General features: G+C 36.7%; 1 protein-coding gene across 8 annotated transcripts in view; it reads right to left on the bottom strand.

Annotated features, from left to right (window-relative positions):
* Nucleotides 1-529: 529 nt before the first annotated feature.
* The window catches only part of MAP2 (microtubule associated protein 2), a 279,848-nt gene continuing 256,138 nt past the window's right edge, over nucleotides 530-24,239 (bottom strand). For 6 of the 8 annotated variants that reach the window (XM_057304472.1, XM_057304460.1, XM_026492050.4 and 3 more), the window contains 5 exons: nucleotides 23,327-23,667; nucleotides 10,867-10,959; nucleotides 8,813-8,894; nucleotides 4,699-4,811; nucleotides 530-4,477 (listed from right to left, as the gene is read on the bottom strand). In XM_057304472.1, coding sequence (XP_057160455.1) covers nucleotides 4,262-4,477; nucleotides 4,699-4,811; nucleotides 8,813-8,894; nucleotides 10,867-10,959; nucleotides 23,327-23,667 — 845 coding nt within the window. In that variant the 3' untranslated portion in view covers nucleotides 530-4,261. The remainder of the gene's footprint in view (nucleotides 4,478-4,698; nucleotides 4,812-8,812; nucleotides 8,895-10,866; nucleotides 10,960-23,326; nucleotides 23,668-24,239) is intronic. The other 2 variants (XM_057304477.1, XM_057304478.1) reach the window with 1 other exon arrangement.

Genomic DNA, 24,239 nt, shown 5'->3' with positions numbered 1-24,239 from the left:
AGAGAAAAGCATGTGACCCAACCATGGGTAATCATCAGAAGTGAGCAGGTGACCCGAGGTTCAATGATTTTCAGACCCGAGATCTTGGCCAGTGCTAGTGGAAAAGAGGCTTTCTTTGGTGGGTTGTGAAACCTGGAGCTCCCAGTGACCATCATGAAAGGGGTGCCTGCCTGAGAATAAAACCAACACAGAAGAAGCGGGGCTAAGATTTGGAAAAAGAAAGACTCCTGATGATGTCTTGTGAACACCTGGATCTAGAATCAGATAAAAGAAAGATTCTGCCTGAGGCCTGACTTGCTGGTTACTTGAGCCAATAAATTTGCCTTTGTGCTTAAGCCAAGTTGATTTCAGTTTCTGTCATTTGCAACAGATAGCATCCTGCTAAATACAGTAGTAGATAAAGCTTAATACACTATGGGGAGGTAATTGTAGCCTTCTCGTCATAATTTTTCCTTGATTGGACTAAGCAATATGTACGTTTGTGTGTGTAATATCTTTTTACCAGAGAAGAAACAATCTGAAACCGTAGTTAGGTGACAAGCAATTTTATTTTGCAAAACAATCACTATACAGCAACAAATACATTTGCAAATTTTGATTGAAAAACATGAACTAACTACAACCAGCCATTGAAGAAATGCCTTTCTATGGTAACAGGCTCTAGAATTATCAGAAGAAAGAAACCCCCCAGAGATTTGTAGCGGCATGTTGGAAACTTGGAATCCCAGCATACAGAGTATACTTTTTGTTGATTTTTTTTCTTTTTGCTAAAGTTGAAGTAGATTTTCATGATTGACATTTTCTGAGTTTAAAAATAAGCTCTTTCCTGCAGAGGGACTTGGCCTCAACCTACACACCCAGGCTAAAAATCCTAGGTGTAAAAAAACAAACATCGGTGCTGATTTTAGCACATCAATTTTGGAAGGATTGCCTAGAATTTGCCTTTCCAAGCCATGAATCTATTTTTTTTCCTCTTGGCTACTTAGACCATGAAGTTTATTTTCCTCATTTTTGCGGCATGAAAAATAGGACAAAAAAGTAATTGTAGCAAGGTCAGAATCAACCGCATTGAGATTATTTCTTTAACAATATTGACGTGATGTTATATTTTGACTGATGATCTCATTTCCTGCTGTTACCATATGAATGTGTGGAGAAGGCCAGCTATCGTCAGTAGATTCTTCCATTTAATGAAGTTCTCTCTTCAGCCTTCTTCAGCCATACCGAGTTGGTGTTACACAGGTGTCTTGCTTGTGGGTGGGATTTCAGCCTATCACCCTGCTGGAACTCAGCAGGAGAATCCAGAGAGAGTTGGTTCCTAAATGAACAGGGCCTTTGAAACTCATCATCAACTCGGATCTTCCCTGCATCATTATAAGGTACCCAATTATTGGTTGCAGGTGACCCAGAGGGAGTGAGTTCATTGAAGAAGCTGGCCTTTTAACTCTTCACAGCTCTGGATTACTTATGTATCCTTAAACAGGTTCTCAAAGGCTAAAGCCAGAGAGAAACTGGCAGTAATAGATCTAGAATTGGAACTATGAAGCTTTAATTTCTAGATCAGCGTATGGGTATCCCCACAAGAGTGGTGTTCAAAAAGCTTAATTTGCGTCGTTAATCTTGAGAGCGAAGGCAAGATAGGTTCCACCCCCTATCCCCATAAGAAGACATTTAGCCTGTGTGTTTCTCTCTTCTATTGGTACAAATTATCAGTTTCTTTTTGTTAACATTATAAAAAATCACATTTCCATACAAAGGAAGGGCATTTATTCATTATAATTTTGCTGTGATTTGAAATAAACCTTTGTTTTAATGCCAAATCTAGTATCTTAGGGCTTTATATAATCCGTATCTTGGGCATGTATTTGTAAGAAATGGAATTTTAATATGTAAAGCATTATTACTTTTATAAAAAATTTAAACCAGGTTGGTAAAAAATACTTATTTTGTAGGTTAAAACTGTTCTACCTAGCTGTTAACTCCTTCTTTCTAGAGAACTTTAATCACTAACACTATGAAACATGTAAGAAAATACCATAGGTCTCCACACAACTACTCTTCCTTCTCCAATTTTGTGGTGCATTTCAAGCGGAGCTGATGAATGAAACGCTCAGATAGGTCAAATCGACATCCCAGCAATTATTAGGCAGAAAATAGACACATCCACAGTCAAACTCAGTAGTTTCTAATTTTTTGACTGTCATATAAAATAATTGATTTATCAACATTTTCAGACATGTTTGCCTATGTAGAACCTCTTAGTTGAGAATGAATGCTATGTTTTTGCTCCTAGAGTTTGCTTTTTGTCTGTTTGTTTGTTTGTTTGTTTGTTTTTTGGAGGAAGTCACATTTGTTGCAATATCCAGTAGGTCACAAAATGGCACCTGTGTCTCTCTGTCTTTGCATCCCTTGGCTGCTTTCCTAGATGCTACTCTACTTCCTCGTTGCCTCATCCATGCTCATCATTTCCTCCTATATAGTCAGGAATTGATTAGGCTCACGGGGATCAGACACCTATCAGACTATTTGCCTTTAACTGTTCAGATACAATCTACCAGCCCCGAGCAAGAAAAAGAACAGATAAAATACTAAAAAATATCCACCCAGACTGGTAACTGATTGCTTATTCAGGCCATTGACTATTTCATTGCTTATTTACAAGTCTAAAATGAATGATTCATGAGAGGAATTAATTAATTTTTCATTTCCCAGACTGTAGATGAAGTGAGACCAGTATTATCTGTTGATAAGTAATACTAGGTCATACAGAGTTCCTTTATAGAGGGCAATGTAGGAATCCCCGAAAAACTGATTTAGATACCTGTATCTCAAGTGTTTTGTAGCCATAGCTTCTTGAATTACTGTACTTGTCCTTTCTGATCAGGGGATCTTTACTTTGGGTAAGGAAACCAAATATTTTCTATCAGATAATTTAATTAGCAGGAGCTGTTTGGAAGAGTGGGACAACATGTCCCAAACTCCCTCTGTTAGTTTCAACTTTAGCAAATGGAAAAAAAAAAAAAAATCTTAAGAAGTCTGTTTCATGAATGATTACAGGAATAAAACCCAAACTATTCCATAATTCAAAATGAGATAAATCCAAAATCTTAAACCAACAATCTGTAAACCCTTTTAATGTATAACTGGACCCACCCCCACAAACTCCATGTTGGTGAAAGCAAAGAAAAATAAATTTTCCTAGCATCACGGGAGAGACTTGTATCTGGCACTAAAACAGGGTTACAGCTCTGAGTTGTTACAGGAAGCAACTTCATGCTAAAACTTTTTGTTCTTTTTTAATGTATTTTTTTTTTTTTAAATAGGGAAAGAACCCTGCTAACATCTACTTTCACATACCTAAAATTGCAACACCAAAGGGTGCAGGAGACACAGATACTGTGAATAAGGAAGTATAATATTCAAGTATATGAGGAAGTATCACAAATGGCCACAGAGAAATATATATATATTTATATCTATAATACTGTATCAAACAGATGGAAAGGGAGTGTGAAACTGGTAGTGTGGACACAAATCTAGCTGATCAACTGACATTCTAATCAGACACGAGTCCATCCTAATGAAAGTGCTTCATTCCTAAGAGATGCACTTTGATATCGCTTCCTCAACCACAGCTCAAATGCTTCGTAACTATTTTTAATTAGTTAAATAATTTATTGGATTGACTTATACTCTGATATAATTATCCAGGTCCCAAATGTTAATAACTTAACTGAATCTTTCTTCCCATTTATACAAAATAACACTTAAAAAAAAAAAAAACTTATTTCTTACATGCTCTTTCCTTCCTGCAATCAGACTCCTTGATTTAATTTAACCTGTAATAAGTTAACATGGGCAGCTTTTATCTTTTCACCCAGCAACAGAATAGTGGAATGAGCAGCTTGGATTTCAACAAGGCCTTTCAGAATGTATGGATAGCCTTCAGGCACATGAAAGGTAAAAATGCAATTTTTAAAAATAATAATACTCCATGCAAAACAGAGCAGAGCAAAAATAATTGTCCAATTGTACTCATGTAAAGCCAGTGTCTTCCTGTTGCAAATGGAAATCAAGTCAATTTCTGCATATACTATTCATTGTTTTTTTTTTTTTATAAAATTGTAACAATTACTACAGTTTGGGAATGAGATTATTTATTTTATGGTTCGTAAAGAATGAATATAACACCTGCTCAGAGCCCACTCCTGCCAAGAGCTCATGCCTAAATATTATTACTTCAATGCTAAATGAGAAATATTCACAAGCCCTGCTTAGCGAGTGCAGCAGTGACATCCTCGGCCAAAGTGGCAAGCTGAGGGGATTCGAGCAGGTTGATGCTTCCAGAAGAGGAGACATTGCTGAGTCGTCGGGGGGACGCCACGCTGGATCTGCCCGGGGACTGCGTAATGATCTCAGCTCCGTGGTCCACACGGGCCTTCGCATGCTCTCTGAAGTTCAACTTTTGGCTGTCGATCTGTTCAAGACAAGCATCAGTCCTTGTTAACTCAAGCATCTTAACTGGCCCCTAGACCTTTCACTATGTCTCAGAGCTGATGTTAATGTCACTTTTCTTCAGCTCTGCCATTCCTACAGCCTATATGTCCAGGTCTTTGATCTGTGACCAGTTTTGATGAGGAGTATTTCAGAAGGATTAAAAAGCAGAAGGCAGGATCAGCTCGCAACCTTGGTTCTTACCTTGACATTACCACCTCCAGGGACGTGGTGAGCGTTGTCAAGTGAGCCGACTTTAGCTTGGGCCTTTTCTTTGAAATCCAGTTTTACACTCTCAATTTTCACACGCCCACCACCTATGAGAGAAGAAAGATTTTTAAATGCCTTGCTACAATGACATCTTCTACTTGTGACTATTTCCCCAAAATGATTATAGTAGATAGATCATCATAAAGCACAGGAATTTTTTAGAATTTCTAGTCCATACCATTGTTCCCACATCACCCAATGACATCCTTTTTGTACCATTATATGGCTTGACCTACGTATTAATATTACTATCTTTTTCTTCTAAGCCAAACTGAAGCCTGATTTCTAGATAAGTTTCCAAAGCACTTACCTATTTTGAAACTTATCTACCTTTTCTTTTCAACTAATAAATTCTTCATAATCTACTCATGTCTAACGTACAATATCAGAGGGGCTTTCTTATCTGTATAATAAAAATTTTTAAAAGAACACATGGAAATATCCTATTTAGTCCTTTCTAAAACTTGGAACATTTATTCTCTTACTCTTAAGGGAGCAAAGTAAATTGAAATGAAGATTTTTATTCTTCTTGATGGCAATATGTCACTTTTCAAAAAAAAAAAACCTGTTAGGTTAGAAATGGTACACATACAGGTTATACATTCATTTGTAAATTTTCAACATTGATACCTTGACTGATGAAATTGGAGTTGGAAGCTAAGTTGTTTATGACTAGTGAGCTTTGAGAGTTTCCCATTATCATTAGCAGATGGAGTGAGAGGAAGAGAACCTTAGGAAATCCTACTATTGTACAGATGGCGTAGGACAAATCTGACACCGACTTTGATCAGATAATGTGGACAAATCTGACACCGACTTTGATCAGATAATGTGGAGGCCATTTTGACCATGCCATTTCCCTAAATGGTAATTAGTCTGAAACCTGAGGATCTGCTGATAGATGAGAGTGCAGAGTGGTGCCCCTATCTCTGCATGCCTTTCCCAGCTTGTAAATGCAGGGAATTCAATCCCGGTAGGTACCCATTGTCCTTTAGCCTGTCCTTTAGCAATTCCGAGGGTCTGCTGATGTCTTTGACTTGAAAAGAAGCTGAATTAGACCCCTTTACCACTCCACCTGAGATTTGCTTTCACTTTCATTAGCAATTTGGTTTTGTCTGTGTGCATTTCTTTGGAAGGCCAGTGGTAAATAACATCTACTATTATTATTGCTTCTCTCTCAGGATTTTGACTTGGGAGAAACATGGGGAAGATTTTTTAATTTTGGACTCTTGATGCTTATTTATCTCTGTAGGTCAAAAAGAAAGCTCTGTTAAGTCTTCACAGACTTAGGACTTGTGGTATTTTTCTCATATGATACCTAGACATTTATATTGACACCCAACTACCTGGCCAGGGGCCCCTTGAAATTATCTGGTGTTATTAGATTACATTTTGAAGATAAAGCCTTTCATTCTTCTCCTGAAACTTTAGGATGTGCACATTGTTATTTAACTCGTGTTTATAGGAGACGTGTACTTGTCCTTCCCTCAAAATATGCATTATTCCAGGAAGTGTTATTCTTCCAACATTTCACCTAGCCATATGGATCTCATATGTTAGTTGTGATGGGATTAGGGTGATTCATAAAACATACATATCTTGGTTAGAGGCTGGAGGATGTTGAGTTTCAACCTGATGAGATCAACTTTCTGGGATCTTTTCTATTTTTTTGTAGCCGCTAAAAGAAATGACTCTTGAAAGCTTTTATGATTAGATGTTGGACAGTGTTATAACCCTGTTAAAATTTTTATTGAACTCTATTTTGAGAAAGAGAAAAAAATGTAACATTGACCCAAAATATTTCCTTTCCTTCAGAAAAGGAAGCTTGAGAAGTCTGTTTTTGTTGAAATCCTACTAGAAATTTTTATGTAACTGTTAGAGAAGCCCATGTGAATTCACAGAACTATGCCTTTGCCTCCGAAGAACTCTGGCAACTACCAGCAGCAGGAATTGTGAAGGACTATAATCTGTATCGAGCTCCATATGTCCTAAAGTTGGGATTCCACGTGTTGAACTGTTTCCTTTATTTTCTCCTTAGATATTTCACATTCCAAAGGAACTTTGTGAAAAGCTTGCCATTGTCAAGGATCATTGCGTTAACACTTTTTTATGAATTTAGTCATCCGATTCAGTTCTTATAAAAGAAAGATCTAGATTTAGAAATAGGTGGGAGTCCATGATAATAGTCTTTTATGACCAATAAATCTTACATAGACTACTTTCTTAACTATGTCACCTTTTCCTGTATATCAAGAGTCCAGTTGAATTGGGCTAATGGAATACTTACTAACTAAATTAAAGAATCTAATATTTTCTTTTGCATTTTGGAAGAAAATAGGCAGTACGGCCAAATACTTCAGTCATACTGTTGACACAGCAGTACAGGGTCAACTAAGTGTTTGTAAGCTTGAGTTATAGAGAGTAGAATTGTGAAGATATGCAGCAAGAGACCATGTCCCTGCCGCCTCAGGAATGACAGAGAAGCTAATTCCAGGGTAATGGTTCTGAAATTAGTACTGGAGATTGTTGGGGAACATCTACAACAAGACGTGAAAACTGATTAACCTGAAAGCTGGACCTGGGCACTCGGAGGCTTCTCATTCCCTCCCCTGCTTGCCTTTCCTGCTCCCAGAGGCTGCTCCGAGGACAGAGCCTTGAGATAATGATGTGGTGTTGAGAACACCTACACTGCACGCATCACTAAACCTAGTTAAGGCCTCTTTATAAACTTTTAAGATTTGGTGGGCGGGTGTGAGGATCCATCTTGCTGCTACCCAAGAGAAGCCTCATATGTAAGCTCCCTTTACTTATTAAAACTGCCACCTACTAACCTGGAGTGGCCTGCCTCTTTCTTCGGTTTCTTCCAGTCTTCTGAGTACAGGGGCCAGTTTCAGATTACACCAGGGAAGCAAGCTCCCAAGAGGGTTGTGAACCAGTAGAGATTCTGCATGTGTATTTTCTAACTCCTTGACTTGCTTTTTGAACACCCTTTGTCAAAATGAAGCCTGACTTCTAGACATGTTTCCAAGCATTTATCCATTTTGAAACTTATCCTATCTACCTTTATTTTTCAACTAATAAATTCTTTCTAATAATCTTTTCTTGGTTAGAAACCTTTTTGGGCTCGATCGTTCTTATACTTTGTTTCTGATAACATTTGAGACAGTGATTAATGGAAATAACCTATTACCTGGTTTAATTAAGATATCGAGCATACCAAAGTCTTCCTCTTGTCCTTCTATAATTCAGTGGTATATACTGTCAAAATATTCTCAAGAAAATGACAAATTTGACAGTTGTCCATTATTTACATATGCATGGAGGTAGAATTTAGCAAAAATATATCATAATGATACTGAGAAAAAATGACTCATAATATGTTAGATTTACACTTTAAAGAGGAAAAAAATCCCCAACAAGTATGAATGTAAATTATATACTTTAGAGCACTAGTCCTATTCCAGAGCACTAGTCCGATATTCTAGAAAAACAAGAGGCCAATGGTAATAAGTTGGGACAAGCACTGAGTCAAGCGATGGGTCAATTAAGCACTGCTTTCTGCTGAGGATTCATAGTGCTTACTGACTTACTATAGGACCTGAGAAATTTAGCAGATAAATACTTTCATCAGCTTTGCTTAAACACAATCCTTCTTTCACATATATAGAAAAAATACTTCCATGAAAAATCCTTGGAAATGCTGCTTTCAATCCATGTAATTATGTATGAATACATGGCCCAAGGTATTTTATAGACCATATATTTCAAAAGAGCTCCAATAAGCATATTGAGTACATAGAGATAAATGCATCTTATATACCTTTTAATTTTGAACCTATCCTATGATATGTGGCCTCCTTGTGATAATTGAGTTTACTTGTTCAAATGAAGATGACTTAAAGTTTCTAACTTAAGTATCTATTAATAGAAGCATGAGTTTTTAGGATTTTGAGACTTTTTTCCAATTAGGTATTTCATAACATGAATTATGCTTGTTGATTTCTTGAGCAATTAACATTTCCCAAACTACCAAGAAGTATTTATTTACCTGGCCTGTGGCGGATGTTCTTCAGAGAGCCACATTTGGATGTCACATGGCTTAGGTCTATCTTCTTGGTAACAATCTGGACCTGTATGAACCACATAAAATATGCTTAAAATAGCTGAGACACAGACAAGCCCCCAAGCTCATATATAAAATCCAGAAACATATCCAAACTCACAACATACAGCAACACAGAAACCCAAACTGAAGTACATACACACACATAGGAAAACATAACCTCCCAGTGTCCTCCCACGTTTGGTTGGAAAGAAGGACCAAAATGAAAGATAACCCTAGAATAGAAGATTTTATTAGTAGAAACAGATCATGCCACAAGAGGATAGAAACACCTGGATTAATAAGGCAAGCTTCCACTCAGAGAACGAAGCCACACCATGTTAAACCTTTCCATAAGCAAAGAGCCAAGTGAAGAGATGAATTATTCTTTAAAAAATTATTTTTACATAAAAGTGACCAACATTGCTCATAGATATAAGAAGACCAACATTGCTTTAAGATAGAAGAAGAAGAAAGCTCAAAGCTTTTCTACAATGTTATTGTCATGTCTTGGCTAAATGGAATTTTTCTTATCCACCAAATTATAAAATGGTAGCAACATTTTTTTCTCGAAGTTATCTCCTCTCCCCATGTTAGAAACACTGCTTTTCCAATTGTGGTCTATTGTCCATTGGCATCAGAAGTAAAAGGGTATTATTGAATTGGACATTGTGGAAATGGGGCCACAGAATCTGCGTATTTGAACAAGTGATTCTTCTCTAGAGGAAAGATTAAGACTATTGTTTTGGAGGTTGGAAGCTCCCCTACTTGCTTTAAGATTGTTAGTTATCTCAATTTATCCTCTGCCACTTAGCTGTTTTGGCCAGCAGGGCCTGCAGGAGAGGACAAGGGTCACCCTTGACACCCTCCAGGTATTTCCCAGGACTGAGACTGCTTCTGTGAGAGTACCACATAGTTTGTACTTATAGTCAGGACACAGGGAGGAGGGCCACCGTGTCAATGTAAATACTGATCCTGAGGCTTAGCTCAGCATCCTTAAGGAGCCTAGCAGACCTTGCTATGGACTTCCTACGACAGTGACATTTTCAAGCTCAGTGGAACTACTTCGAGCAACAGGTGACAGCTCCTGGTAGAAGGCACTGGCTTGTTTCCCCTTTCACTGCTTGACTCCATCTCTGCCCAGCTGAGGAGCAAGGAGCCAAGAATTATTAAACAGGCAAGAATTCTGGACTTGCTACTCTGTAAATTACTTTTGTCATAGATTACCAGATTCTGAAGTTAAGGTGACAAGGATCCATAGAGCAGTCAGCCTGGGTCACCTTTATTATTCTTATTTTGTGAAGAACCATGTTTCCTATACCTTGAGTTTGCCTGTTTCAGCTCTGCCTCAACTATGTTTGAGAAACATGGATTCATCTTTCCCTTCCTCTCAAAGGATATTATTTCCACTCAATTGAAGACACAGAAAAAAAAAAATCCCATCAAGACAAAGTTTATACTGGGACTTGAATCCTTTCACTTTGAATGACAGATGAACTGTGCTTCACTAGTTTTGCATTATTCCAAATGATATCCTAACTCATGAATAGTTATGCACAAAAGATTGACATTACACTTTGCGTACTTTCAAGTCTATGAGTTTTTGCCTCAAGAGTAATTGAAATGGAGCTATAAGTGTGTGACCAGTTGACATTTGCAGGGGAGTAGAGACGGCATGAGGAGATACCTTGAAGCCAAAGGCCAGCAAACAAAATTGGCAAGTGAGGTGGGTTTGCCATCCCCCTGAAAGACATGGTGCGGCCCAGTAAGGTTTTATTCCACAACTGAAAGCAAGAAATTTGCTGATAATCTAACAGAGAAGGATGGGAAGCCCACCAGCAAAAATGCAAGGGTGACAAGCTCCCAGACCAGGGGACATGTGGAGCAGCAACAAGAAAGGGGGTGTGTCTTGGGAGGGAGGCAGGAAAAGAGACAGGGGGCTGGCTGTGCAGAGGTCTCCACACAATCAGGATAGCTTTCTAATAGAAGCTTCTACTTACATTTCCTCCCCCAGCAGAATGTTTGATGTTATCCTTGGAACCACATCGGGACTGAACCTTGCTAAAATCGATCTTCTTGTTTAAAATCCTAACCTAAAAGGAATTGGAGGTAACTTCATTGTGCATTTTTCTTTCAGTATGCTGGGCATAGGGAGCCAGAACGGGTTGGTGCCAAGGAGGCTCTAAACTTGCTTCCACTTACATAATCATGTAAGAGAAAAAAACTAACACTGGAACTGAAGAATGGCTCTATCATTTAATATGAGCTCCTAGTCCCCTAAATCTCTAAGGGCCAAATGCTCAAAAACTTTAGATATTCAAGTCATAGGCAGGTGTAACCGGGAAACAATTAGAAGAATAGAAAAATTAAACTTGGATCATCTATGACTGGGAGGCTTCCCATATTGGAAACTGGGACTCAGTTTCCACTCTATGAAAGGTCCAATAGTGTAGCTCTTGCCCTACTTCCCTTCAATCCTACAGTGTCAGCCATCACAATTATAAATCACCTGGTACACTTGATTGTATTATTGGTCCACACAGCACGGGTGAGGTTCACAACTGGTCAGGCTGAATGCCACAAATGTGGGTTGTCATTCATCCCGCAGATCCCTTGCTTTCCCAAGAGGGTCAACAAGGAGGCTCAGGGCCTCCTCTGATGGAAGGGCTTCACTATTGCCTTGCAGATTTGGCTCAGTGGTCTTCTGAATGTCCTCTCACTGACAGCTGCTCATAAACAGCCATAACCCTTGGAATGCAAAAGCATTCTTTCCATTATTTTACAGGGGAGCAAATCAAGGACCACTAGTTGACTGATAGCAGGTCATGTAGAGGTAGTCCAGGCCTTGGGTAGGTCCAGAAGATTTGAGGTTAGGTGTTTTATTTCTATTTTCAGAAAGTTCAGTATTCATCTTGAAGACGATAGCAAATCTAAATCTGGACAGATGTGATTCTGGTGTAATGTAATGTGCAAAGTAATAGCTCTTGGAACTTCTTCTATGTGTCTTAAATTTTGTGTTTTGGAGAGCACATGAGCAACGTAAGCATGGAAAGAAAGGTTTATTTTTGTTGTTTGTTTGTTTGATTTTACTTTGGCTACTTCTACTCTTCCTGTGTCCCCTTAATAGCTAAAGAGAAATTATGTTTTCAATGCTTTAAGGGAAAGTTTGTCCTCTTATTAAAAAAAGCCAAATAAATAAATACAGCCATCTCCAAGAATGGTATCACATCTCTTGGTGTTTGCAAAAAAGAGTAAAAAATTCAAGATGACATTGAATCCTGACTATTTTTAACCAGACAAAGCTTAAATTGCAGTGCCTGCCCGACACTGACAAGAAAGCTTGTCCCTTACAGGGAAATATCATTGACAGCTCTCATTGGCAGCCCAAGGAAAGGGCCTCTTGTCAAAATCTGAAGTCAGAAAACATGATGATTGGGTCATTCTATAGGGCATGATAAAAATCCTAATTTAAAAAGAAGGGGGGAATATCACAGTCTGTATCTAACAATAAATGTAGTGGCACGCTAAGAATTTCACATAAAATGTAGATGCAGATAACTTTAAGAAAACAAGGGCCATTACGTTTCAAGCCTCATAGACAAATTATTTTTAGAAAGCAAATAATTTTATTATTTCAAATAATAACTTTTAATTTTCCTTTTTGAGTCTATATTTTGGCAATGAAATAGAATTCATCTAAGCCATTTCCCCTAATTCTTGGGGATATATAGGGTCTCATATTTCATTTGCAAATTTTAATTTAGAGATCATTAGAGTACCAATCAAGTGACTCATTACCAAGTGATCAAAAGCTAAATGTTAAATCTGATTCACTTGTTGCAAAAATGGAAATTCCAAATTCAGTTGCATGAATCTGTTTGACTCTAACATTTAATCAACTGGCAATTTTTATGATTTCTAAAACAAATGATTCAAACTCCAAGGGGGCACATTGCCAGCATTACTTAGAGACAATTTAAACTTTAAAAAATCCTAAAATTTAAAGGCTGACTTCTGTTGATTTCCCCCAGATTTTCTAGAGAATCATAGATTTTCTAGTGAAATAACTAGCTGGTCTTTTTCAATGGGAGACTTTCTCAACCTACATCTGATCAATTCATAACATGAAGCAGACATCTGACATGGATTAATGGCATGTTCTTTACATATTTCCATATTTGCAATAGTTTCAGAGTATATTGCTTTTGTTTCAAATAAGGTAGAATACGAAATTCACCATTTTGCTTGATGGTTGAATAGACAGAAACAAAATCACTTTGGGCACTGGATGCTTAATGTTGAGTAAGATTTATGTTCTAGCCTGACGACTTGCACCTGAGCACCACCTGTTCCGTGTGATGCACATTTACGCTTTAGCAAAATTACAAAATACTTCATGCCAAAGATCTCTGGGATCATTTACCAATAATTAACACTTTAATTCTACAAATTATTTAATTCTATAAATACCCGCAGACCTCAGAAACCACTGCATAAGGTAGAAAAATAGATGGCTGCTGTGAAGGATAAAACTTTATTCCAGATTATTGTTATTATTATTATTATTTTTAAGTCAGAGAGCCAAGTTTAACTCTCTGTGCTCTATAGATGGGTCTAAATAAAAATGACTTTTTTGGGGAAGGAATTTCTATTGAGCTTTTGTTTTCCTATACGTCAAGGGAAAAGTATTTTAACATCTCAGAGACGGTCTAGGACAAAATATAACGAACCTTTATTTGATGAACTAATTTTCTATATTCATGATATGGAGAAAAAATATTTGAATAATCATTATCCAAGGTTAACTCTAAACCACATTTTATCCTTGTCAATTTCTTTCGATCAAAATTTTTAGTTGTACTATTAATGCAAAATGGGGTGATTTGAAAGTGTGTGACAATTTTTCCTTCTGTATACTTCACAGTGGAAGGGAAAAACGTATTATTTCAATCAAGTGAATCATCTTTCTAAAGCTCTGCCTTGTTCAAAATTCTCCCGAAGTCTCTATTTCCTATTAAATGCACCAAAACTTCTTAGGTAGGCAACCAGGGTTCTCAGAAATTCTGATTTTTGAGCGCTCTTCTCAAAACTTTATATTTTGGCCAGACTTTACATTCCGTACTTTAAGGCCCTTGTTTACATTTTCGAATTTGTTCCCATGCTTTATGTTATCATCTCTTGCTAGAATGCCCTCATTCCAAGTTGAGTCTGGAACTCATCATTCTTCAAGGATCAACCCAATCAGCTCCTCCCACAGGAGGCTGGCAAAAAAGGATTTCAGTTTCATGGACAAAGGTTGGTGACTTGCTTGCATTCATAGTTGGCTTTTCATTCGTATAAGAGTCATTTAAGCTTAAAGAGTTAAAAAGAATAGGTGAATGTAATTGAATAATTAATCAGCATTATTTTATTTTGCTTTTTACTAATTCTATCTTCTTCCACCATGTGAGGGAAGTACAGTGTAGTGACTTTCTGGATATTCCTGATGTGACTCTAGTTGGTTCAATTGAAATGATACGCCACTACATTCTCTCTGCATATAAGCTTAAATGTATCTTTAGAGAAATACACTTCTTTTTTCCCCAAGTGAGGTTACTCTAAGAAAGGACAGGAAGACAAAATGTAGGATATTTCTATGGGCAAGAACAAATCTCTCTTCCTAGAGATTATTTGGAAATATGAGACATGTAAAATGAAAGAAAACGCAATCCTAATTTATAACTTTTGGTAAAGCAATTTATAAACCAGAGGCATTGATCACAGCGTCAGCTTGCATTCTTAAGCAATGGGATTTTGATTTTTTTATTTTTTGATTTGACACTCTCTGATGCTGCTTTCTTCATCAAAAGACCCCCATGTCAGCTCAAGATAGCAAGATATGGAGAGTAACCAGGGGTCCAGCAGTTTGGATTCTGTTCTTGGCTCTCCTACAAGAGAGTGCTATGCTCTATGGGCACCCTTTAAGTATGAACCTCAACTGCTGTATCGTTTCTTTCTTCTTCATCCAGTGTTGTTTTAGAAAGAATGCTTTTTTTTTTCTTTTGAAAGGGTAGTAGTGGCCAGTAACCCTTTAACTTGAGCAGAGATTAAGTTTTTCCTTTGGCTTTACATCATTTTTCAGGAGTGCTTAAAATGAAGCCTTTCTTTGTCCTTGCATTATAAAAACACTTCTCTCTCTCTCTCCCAAAAGTATTTCCCATTCCATAACATTCAATTATAACAAAAGCTATTTATCTATCCCATATAGAGTCCTGAGATATCATATATTAAAACAAAAAAAAAAAATGACCGCATCAGATATTTCTGAACAATCAAAGTTCTCTGGAATAGATGATGTTTTTCAAAGATTAATCTGTTAACAACCCTGTGCTCAGATCAAAATGCATAGAAACGTTATAGTCTACTCCAAATTTTAAATAACCCTGTCTATACTGACCAATAACTTCTTCAACACTCAATGGATCAGATACAAGCAATAGATATATTGGAGTACACAGTTAAATAGAAATAACAGAAATTATGGGTCATGTCAAAACATACAATTCCACAGAGCTATAAAGGAAAAGGGTAAGTTGGAGGGCCCATGAAGGGGTCAGACAAATTTTTCTATGCAGGCTGTGCCACACGACACAGAAAAGAGAACCACATTAAAAACCTTGAGGTGAATAAACCATGCTGAAAAATTTGTAAAGAACTGTTTGGTGAAACAGACATTGAGTTCAGGCATTGGCCTCATTGTTAAACACTGGCATTACATTTATTCCTTCAGTTTAATTTTTTAAAGAAATTTTAAGGAATAGAGGACCAAGCATAAAGGCAGTAACTTTTAAAGAGTTTGTTCATTTGTTTGAAAACAACCTGAGATTCAAGGCTGTTCCCATGTTCTTGCCTGGCTTCTAAATGAACTGCAAACAAACAAACAGGACTCTATAGGTATCATATTTGTAAACGCAAAGTAGTAATTATTTTTCACAGTTTTTAAATAATTAATGTTTATGAAGCCTAGCTCCAAAACTTTTCACTTCCCTACAAAAGATACTTGAATTATAGCTCTGTACATTCTATTACATAAAGACAGGGTCCGTGATATCAAGGAGCTTTCATTTTGAGATAATGTTCTCTCTCTCTCTCTTTCTCTCTCTCTCTCTCTCACACACACACACACACACACACACACACACACACACAACCTTGTCAATATAATATAATGCATTTCAGTGAACAGTTTTCTTTCATGCTGGGTTGACAGTATTTTAAAGCTCATGGGGTATTTTATTACTTTTCTTATTTAGCACTTATTTGTAGCCCAATGAGATGGAAAGAAATGGCTTGGAAAGAACTTAAAAATTACATAAGGGCAAGGTACTAGGGGAAGATGAGAAATGAAAAAAAAAAAAAAAAGCCACTTCTTTTCTGCTTAAATGGTAGAGACCATGCCTTATCATCTCATTCTCCTTTTGTCATATAGTACCCAGCAGGGGCTTAGTAAATGTTTGCCAAAATGATACCCATGTGAATGAGAAATAAATCTAAATATGTTTCAATTCTCTTTTAGTTTATAAAGTTTATAATTTTATAAATTTACTTCTATGTTACTAGCACTCAGTAGACACTTCACAATGGTGGCCATCATAATTTTATATAATGAGAAAAAAAAACCTGTTTCAGTATAATTTATTACTTGCCTCTGGCATTAACTCCATTTTCTCCTTAAATATAAAATTCAAAGCAACTTATTCAAATTAGATGTGAAAGCCCTAACAAAGTCTCAAGAAAATGCCTAAAACTTTATAAGAAAATATAAAAAAGATTCCTCTCTACATTTCACCATTTCACTCCCTCCTTCCTCTCTCTCTTAGTGCTCCCTCTTCCCCAATTACATTCCTCTTACTTCAGAAGTGCTGAGTTTTTACTCAAGTTCAGCTTGCCCTTTGCAGTACAAATACTTAAGGAATCTATTAGAATAACTAAATGGATATTTTTAATGAGCTCTAATGCAAAAATACCATCATACTCTAAGTAGAACCATGAATTTGAGAGCTTAAAGTGACCTCGTGGTCTGCTTAAATGAGATATTGCTACATTATGATGGTGTTAATACATTAAATGAGACGGTGCCACAAAAAGAAGTGTATTTTGTTGTTTCTATTCTTACACAAGTAAGAAACCAGAGACATCAGTATCTCAGGTCACATAATACTTTAACAGAAAAGTTGGACTAGGAACTCAGCTCTTATGTCCTGGTCTAATATTCTTTTAGCCAAAATTCACTGTGGTCCAAACATGGGCAGTCTCTTTGGGTCATAACAGTGATGGCACTAAGCATTCCCACTCATTCAACAAGTCGCTAGAAAGAGTGCATCTCTCCATGCATATGGTGAACCACATTCATTCAACATTCATTCGACTTTCACTCAACAAATATTTACTGAGCACCTACTATGTTTTGGACGCTGAGGACAGGATCAACCTCATCCTTGATTTCACAGAGCTTATAGTCTAGTAGGTGAGACAATATAGACATTAAATAACTAATTATACAATGGGATACTTAATTACAAGTGTGGTGGGAAGCACTGGCTACATAATGGAAAGTATATCAGATGGAGAAAAGAACAGATGCAGAAAGACCATTTAGAGAACTTAACGACTATTGCAGTGACACAGACAAGAGATAATGGATCCTGTGCTAGGCTGGTGTAGAGCAAACTAAGAGAAATGGGTAGATTTAAGAGCTAACCTGGACACAAAATCATTAGCACTTCATGATCGCCAGGGTAGGGGATGAGGAGAGGGAGATGACAAGATGACTCCTAGGTTTTTGATTTGGCAAAGTCCTACTATTTGAATAGGTGTAATGATATTTAAAAAGAATCATTTAACTTGAACTTTCCACTCTCAAATATCTATGTGGCATCAGCCCCATGAATGTTCCTGCTGTTCCTAAAACATGCCGGGCCTGCTTCCTTCCACCCCAGGGCTTCTGCATCTGCAGTATCCTCTGCCTGAAATACTCTCCCCCCATTACATACATGGCTCAGTCCTTCAGTTCCTTAAAGTATTACAAATTATCACCTTCTCGGGGCTTTCCTAGTCATTCTATTGAGAAATGTCATCTCCTCTCCACATATTTTAGATCTCTCCCTTGACTTGTTGTTCTCCTTCTCACTTGTTACATATTTTTTCTTATATAATATTTTCTGACTTGTTTTTCTTCCTAGAATGTAAATTCTACGAAGGTAGGAATTTAAAAAATTTTTGTTTGTTTTGTTCATTGTTACATTCTCAGTACCTAGAACACAGCATGGAACACAGTGGGTACTCAATAAATACTTGTTGGATAAATGATGAGTAAAATGAATGTACAACTTTGACTTTCTGGAATTATTGAGGAAATACAAGGCAGCTCACCATTTATTTTAAAGATGACTAAGGTAGATTTTAAAATTAATATTTCATTATTTGTCCTTGATATTATCTATAGGAATTTGAAAGTTAGTGTCTATACTCTATTTCAAAACATTGATTTTTAGAATTATTTAAAAATTATCTGTCAGTTGTAGGACAATACAAAATATTATAAGAAATACAACATAACTTTTCAAATTTAATGGTCTCCACTTTTCAGTAGTGTATTACTCTAACACATTATTTGCATTCAATTATTTCACATAAATATTGTAAAAGATCAAAACCCTTAAATTTCAATCCTGATGTGATAAAACCTTGGTGTGGGAGGGAGTGTTAATTAAGTGTTGCCGTTCTCATGTTGTGCAACCAAAGTTAAAGCAAACAAAACAATAACTAAGGTTCATTAAATAGCATACTTTGTAGACAACTGATTATTCATTAAATACAAAATTATAGAACTTGAATTTATAGCTCAGCCTTTAAAGGATGTTACTAGAAGCCCTATATGCAGGATGTGGGTACTATAAGTACTCCTGTTTTCTACTCTGTGAAAATGTGAAAATTGGACTATAAGGAGCTGAATATCTCTGACATCCAATGTTCCTTAATTCAATGGATCCATACAAAAGTGAGAGATAGAAGACAGACTACTTTATTTCTAGAATGGGAGCATATACTTCACAGGTCCTAGTCTAATAGATTTATCCAAACAAATTTTTTTAAAAAGATGCTAGGGCAACACTGGCTGGGAAGGAAACAGATTGACAAATTCTATGAGATTCTTTATATAAAAGAGAAGTATTGTTCTCTTCTTGAACAGAAATGACTTGCTTGAAGATGCCACTATCTTTTTAGTCCATATGACCTAAAATGACTGATTGCTCCATGAATGAAGGAGAAATATATAATTCACAAGGCAATCAATCAAATCCACAGACATGGCCTTGCAGAGATCATGATCTACCTAATAACTGTCCTACCCAACAACTATAAAGGGAAACAGCCTTTGTGAAACCACCTCACCAGTAACTTTCAACTATGATAAGGGTACAAAAATTGTGGTTTATATACTGATCTTCAAAAGGCTGATGGAGAAAAAAACAAGAACCTTGTTATAGCATGTAAAAGTATTCTACATAAATCAAAGCACCTATAAAAAAGCTGATGCATTGTTAGAAAAGGTAAGAAGTATCATTCACTGGCTTCCTGCCTACTTTTTTTATGCCACGCATTTAGAGAAATTGTTTATCTTCCTACTTTGTTTAAAATAAACAGCTGTGTTCTTAAAAAGCTAACACTACTTAGTCTAAAATTTAGATTGAGATTTAATGTAGAAAAGGGAGCTAACTATATTGAGATAGTTTTAAATTAATACACTTACTAAGCCACTTACTAATACACTTACTAATACACTTACGAGCCTTGAGTTAAATTAACCAAGGTCACTATCCACCGTGAATCTAAGATTGTGTATATTCTTTCCAGTAGAATGAATTTGTGTTTCAGCTGAAAAGATTAACTTTATTGCTTCTGTAAAGCTCCTCATGTTTTCAGCTCTTTATCTATTCCATTAGGCATTGATTTACATCACTGGACTGAGCCACACAGCTAAGGCTCTCTTCCAATACAAAATCGGACCTTTAATAGAAGTGATAATCACTGTAAGCATACAACCTATGCAAACGGAAGAGCAATAAATGCTCAAATTGAGGCAAATAATAAGGCTTCCCAACTTGGCAAATTGTTGAACTTCCAAGACACATATATTTTTTACTATATATTTCCCTTCCCAATTCTTAGTGATTGCACAAACAGCAATAATATCGCTTTTAAAATTAAATCATTTACATACAATCTAACCACTCCAGATTTTATAACAAGGGAGCCTGTGTAGAAGAATTAAGGTTACATCTATAAATTTGCTCCCTTATTTATTAATAAGAATTGTGTGACTATTTTTCTCCATATCTACAGACTACATATCTCTATTACAAAACTTGCCTCCTACAGAAAGTACTGCTATTGTCCTGTCCTCTTCATTGATTCTGAGTTGACCACTATCCATTCCAACACCCTAGGATTATTCAATTTATAGTCGGAAACAACATGCCAGTAGCTTCAATTTTCCCAATAGAGTGCAGTTATGGATCCTCAATCAGAGAACAAGGGTCCTTCGCACATCATCTTGGTAATTTCTAAGAAGCTTTAACATAAAAAGCTTTTCTAGTCATTCTATAAAGTGGAAACTCTAACAATCCAGTCAAAGCCTGCAGTTTAACGTGTACAGAAAAAGAATCTCACCTTACTCCTTGTCTTTGAGGCTCTTAAGGGGATAATGTTAAAGTGTTAAGTGATGTATTTTTCCTACAAAGACAGTTCAACTGCAGTTCACCTCAATTTCCCAATTCATTCCCCCTCCAATTTGAACACATTATCCCATCTATCACAAAATAGAAGGCAAATATCTTCCTCCCATCTGTTTCTTATCTTGGTGAGGAAATACCTCCTGGTTCTCCAACAAAAGTCACTTCATAACTCCACTGTTATGGATTTTTTCCAAGTCACCTGCAGCTGAGATAGGATAATTTTGTAGCAGGTTAACACTCGTCTTATGAAAGAAGAGATGTTCTTCAAATGACACTGTGAGTTTAAGGCTGCTTCTGTTCTGTAATTTTTGTGTCATATGTCTTTACTAGTCCTTAATTACCACAATCTCTAAGGCAGTTCTAGTTGAGTTCAAAAGAATAAGGCATCTTTATGTCAGTTTTATGAATTACTGAGTATAGCAGAAGTCAACTGAAATTAGACATAAAAATATTCACAGATTAAAGAAGCAGAAAGAAAAAGAAGTATTCCTATTTTTTGGATTGGTTTAACCTTAGTGATTCTGGCAAAGCTGAGGCTAAAACCATTCTTCATGCCTCTCTTCCTTGAGGAGTTGTTCGAATAAGATCATATATTGTGGAATTTTCATGTCAAATTATATCAATAATTATTCCATTTTAGTTCAATTTTCTTTTGAGTTTCAAGAAAATACCTTAGAGATAAATTATATTGCCTTGGGATTCTAAGAAGAAACATATGCTTTTCAGTATCAATATTTTCTGGAATATAAGCCAGTAAACCCTACATTTAAATAAGGAAAATACTACATACAAGGATATTTATAGAAAGAGAACTGATTTTAGGGGCGCCTGGGTGGCTCAGTCGTTAAGCTTCTGCCTTCGGCTCAGGGCATGATCCCGGAGTCCTGGGATTGAGCCCCACATCAGGCTCCTCCGCTGGGAGCCTGCTTCTTCCTCTACCACCCCCCCTTGCCTATGTTCCCTCTCTCGCTGGCTGTCTCTCTCTCTGTCAAATAAATAAATAAAATCTTTACAAAAAAAAAAAAAAGAACTGATTTTAAATATACATAATAGTCACACCATTTTAAGAGGTATCTCACTAAAAACTAAAATAATAAACTTTCAAATTGGCACTAAGTTGATTTTATTCAACTTAGCCCATTATTTATGTATAAATATAAAATAATACAGCATTTGGGTATTTCCAAAAGGCCCAAAATATTTCATTCTCTTGGATGTGCAAAACTCTGAGGAATGCAAGAATAGTATGAGATTTATGAAATTACAGGATCAAATTTGGCAGAATCAGTTTTTTGTTTTGTTTTGCTTAAAAAGATTTCTTGTAGCTCATATTTTAATAACATCTTTTTATGAAAAAGCATTTGTCTATGACTTTATTATTATAGAATGTTATAGTCATTCCACAAAGGGCATTGGAGCACCACCCCCACCCTCTGCTTCCCCCAATTCCTTCAGTTGATATTTCATAACTCCTGGGCTTTCTTGAACAGAATCACAATGAGACAGCAAATAAGTCTGCTGCTAAAGGAAGAAGCAACACTGAATTTTTGTTTCAGCAGTGAGTAGGAGTCCTTGATAGCTTCACATTTTGGCAAGATCTTTCTTCTAAACCTGCCTGAAAATACATTTTCTTTGGCATGAAAGAGGGACATCTAAAATCAGTGGCAGAAAATATAAGATAGACAAGAAAGAATGGCAGAAAAGAACAGTGAAGTTAAAAGAAAGTCTTTTGGGAATGTCGAGAGGGCATCACAAGTTTGTTGATGGACAAAGGAAGTTATTGCTCTCTCTTCTTTCTCTCAAGGATGGGTATTTTATCTCTTTAGCAACAAAAAAAGCCAAACTATTCCATAGGCAGATCAATATCACAAAGGAAATACTAAATGATATTTGTATTGTTTCCTTCCAGGCTAATTTCTTCATTTAAACACACAGTATAGAAGCAAGGCTGGGGTCACGGCAAAACTCAAAGCCCCTGGTTGGCAAAAAAAAAATGTGAATATTTGTACTGGAGCTGAAGTTAAGAGTAAATTGGTAGAGCTTTACTAATAATCCTCTTCAATACAATCAATTTTAAAGAGAAGTTCTAATAGAATAATTTCATTCATCAGAACTATACAGAACTATCTATCATCAACATGTATATCCACCCTTTGCAATTTTCAAGCCTGAGAGACCAGAGAAGAAATTTGGTGAACCATTCTGATTTGGGAGTCGACATGGGGACATGGTAGTAGATGTCATAGGAAATCACTGAAGAAGGAAGGAGATAAAAGCGAAATCACTAAAAGATTGTCAAATGAGGTCACAATCATGATCTAAACTAGAACACTCAAATTCATATCAGAAATGTAATTTTAATCTCTTATGCTAAAGTCCACAAGGCAATAGAGATACATTGAGAAAAGACTGGCTAGGCAATCAGTGGAAAGATTCTCCTGTATGGGGAAATCAATTTTTACCCGATAATAGCCAGGAGGAATGGACATGTCACGTGATTTTCATTATATTTTGTAAGTCAGCCTTCTCGGATGAGGTCCAAACTCTTGGCAATTGGTAACTTTTTAACACCTCCACCTCCCTTTCACTGTAAGAACTGTTCGTTCACAATACGAGGAAGGTATTCTAATCATGAGTGGGATTTTACTTCTGGCCGCAAGTATGTTGTTCATGTGATTCTTACCTGCCCCCCTTTAGGCTGGTATTTGATGTTGTCTGTCGATCCGATTTTGGATTTGACATTCTTCAGGTCTGGCAGTGGTTGGTTAATAAGCCGAAGCTGCTTGGGAGTAGCAGGAGATTTTGGAGGAGTACGTATGATGGCAACTTTCTTCTCACTGGGCACCAAGATGGCAGATTTGGGGGTTCCTGGCGTGTGAGGGGTCCTGGGATAGCTCGGGGTTCCAGGAGTGCCTGGGGTGCGTGAAGAATAGCTTGGTGGGGTGCCAGGAGTGATGGCAGTTGATCCAGGGGTAGTGGGTGTGGAAGTGCCACTCTTTCCTGCTCTGCGAATTGGCTCTGACCCTATATAAATGAACAAAACCAAACCAAACCAAAACCACAGCGTCAGAAAATTCTCGAGACATCCTTTTCCCTCAGGTTGCTAGAACTCATAATACATGAACTTTCTAAAGAGTTTAGAATACTTATGGATTATGACAATGCTCAAAAAGGTAAAAGTTCCTTTTTTAAGGTTTATAATCGGGTGACATTTTTTTGAATATGCATTGCTATCAATGCAAATAAAGAACTTGGGTTTTCTTGATTTATTCTTCTTATTTCTCATTATGAAGGCATCAGAAGTTTTTCATACTTGTGGGATCATTAAGGCATGCGGATCTGCTGTGAGTTGGCAGAAGAATCTGCACTTCACGTTCTATGTGGGTTAGTATTTACTAAAGATTTCCTTGAATGATATGGGGATCGCTTGCTCTTTTGTGCAATAAGTTCATTCCAAGATTCAGGCGGACATACAACATACAACTGTGTATTGATAGCAATCATTTTGATCTGTGTACAACGTCATTTATTGAATTGTATTTCAATGTTACTCCTTTAGCTTATGTTGAAGAATGCTGTGAGTTGTAAATGTTTAC

Source organism: Ursus arctos, unplaced genomic scaffold, assembly GCF_023065955.2.
Source record: "Ursus arctos isolate Adak ecotype North America unplaced genomic scaffold, UrsArc2.0 scaffold_1, whole genome shotgun sequence".
NCBI classification, from domain to species: Eukaryota; Metazoa; Chordata; class Mammalia; order Carnivora; family Ursidae; genus Ursus; species Ursus arctos.
This window is presented reverse-complemented; position numbering and strand designations above follow the sequence as displayed.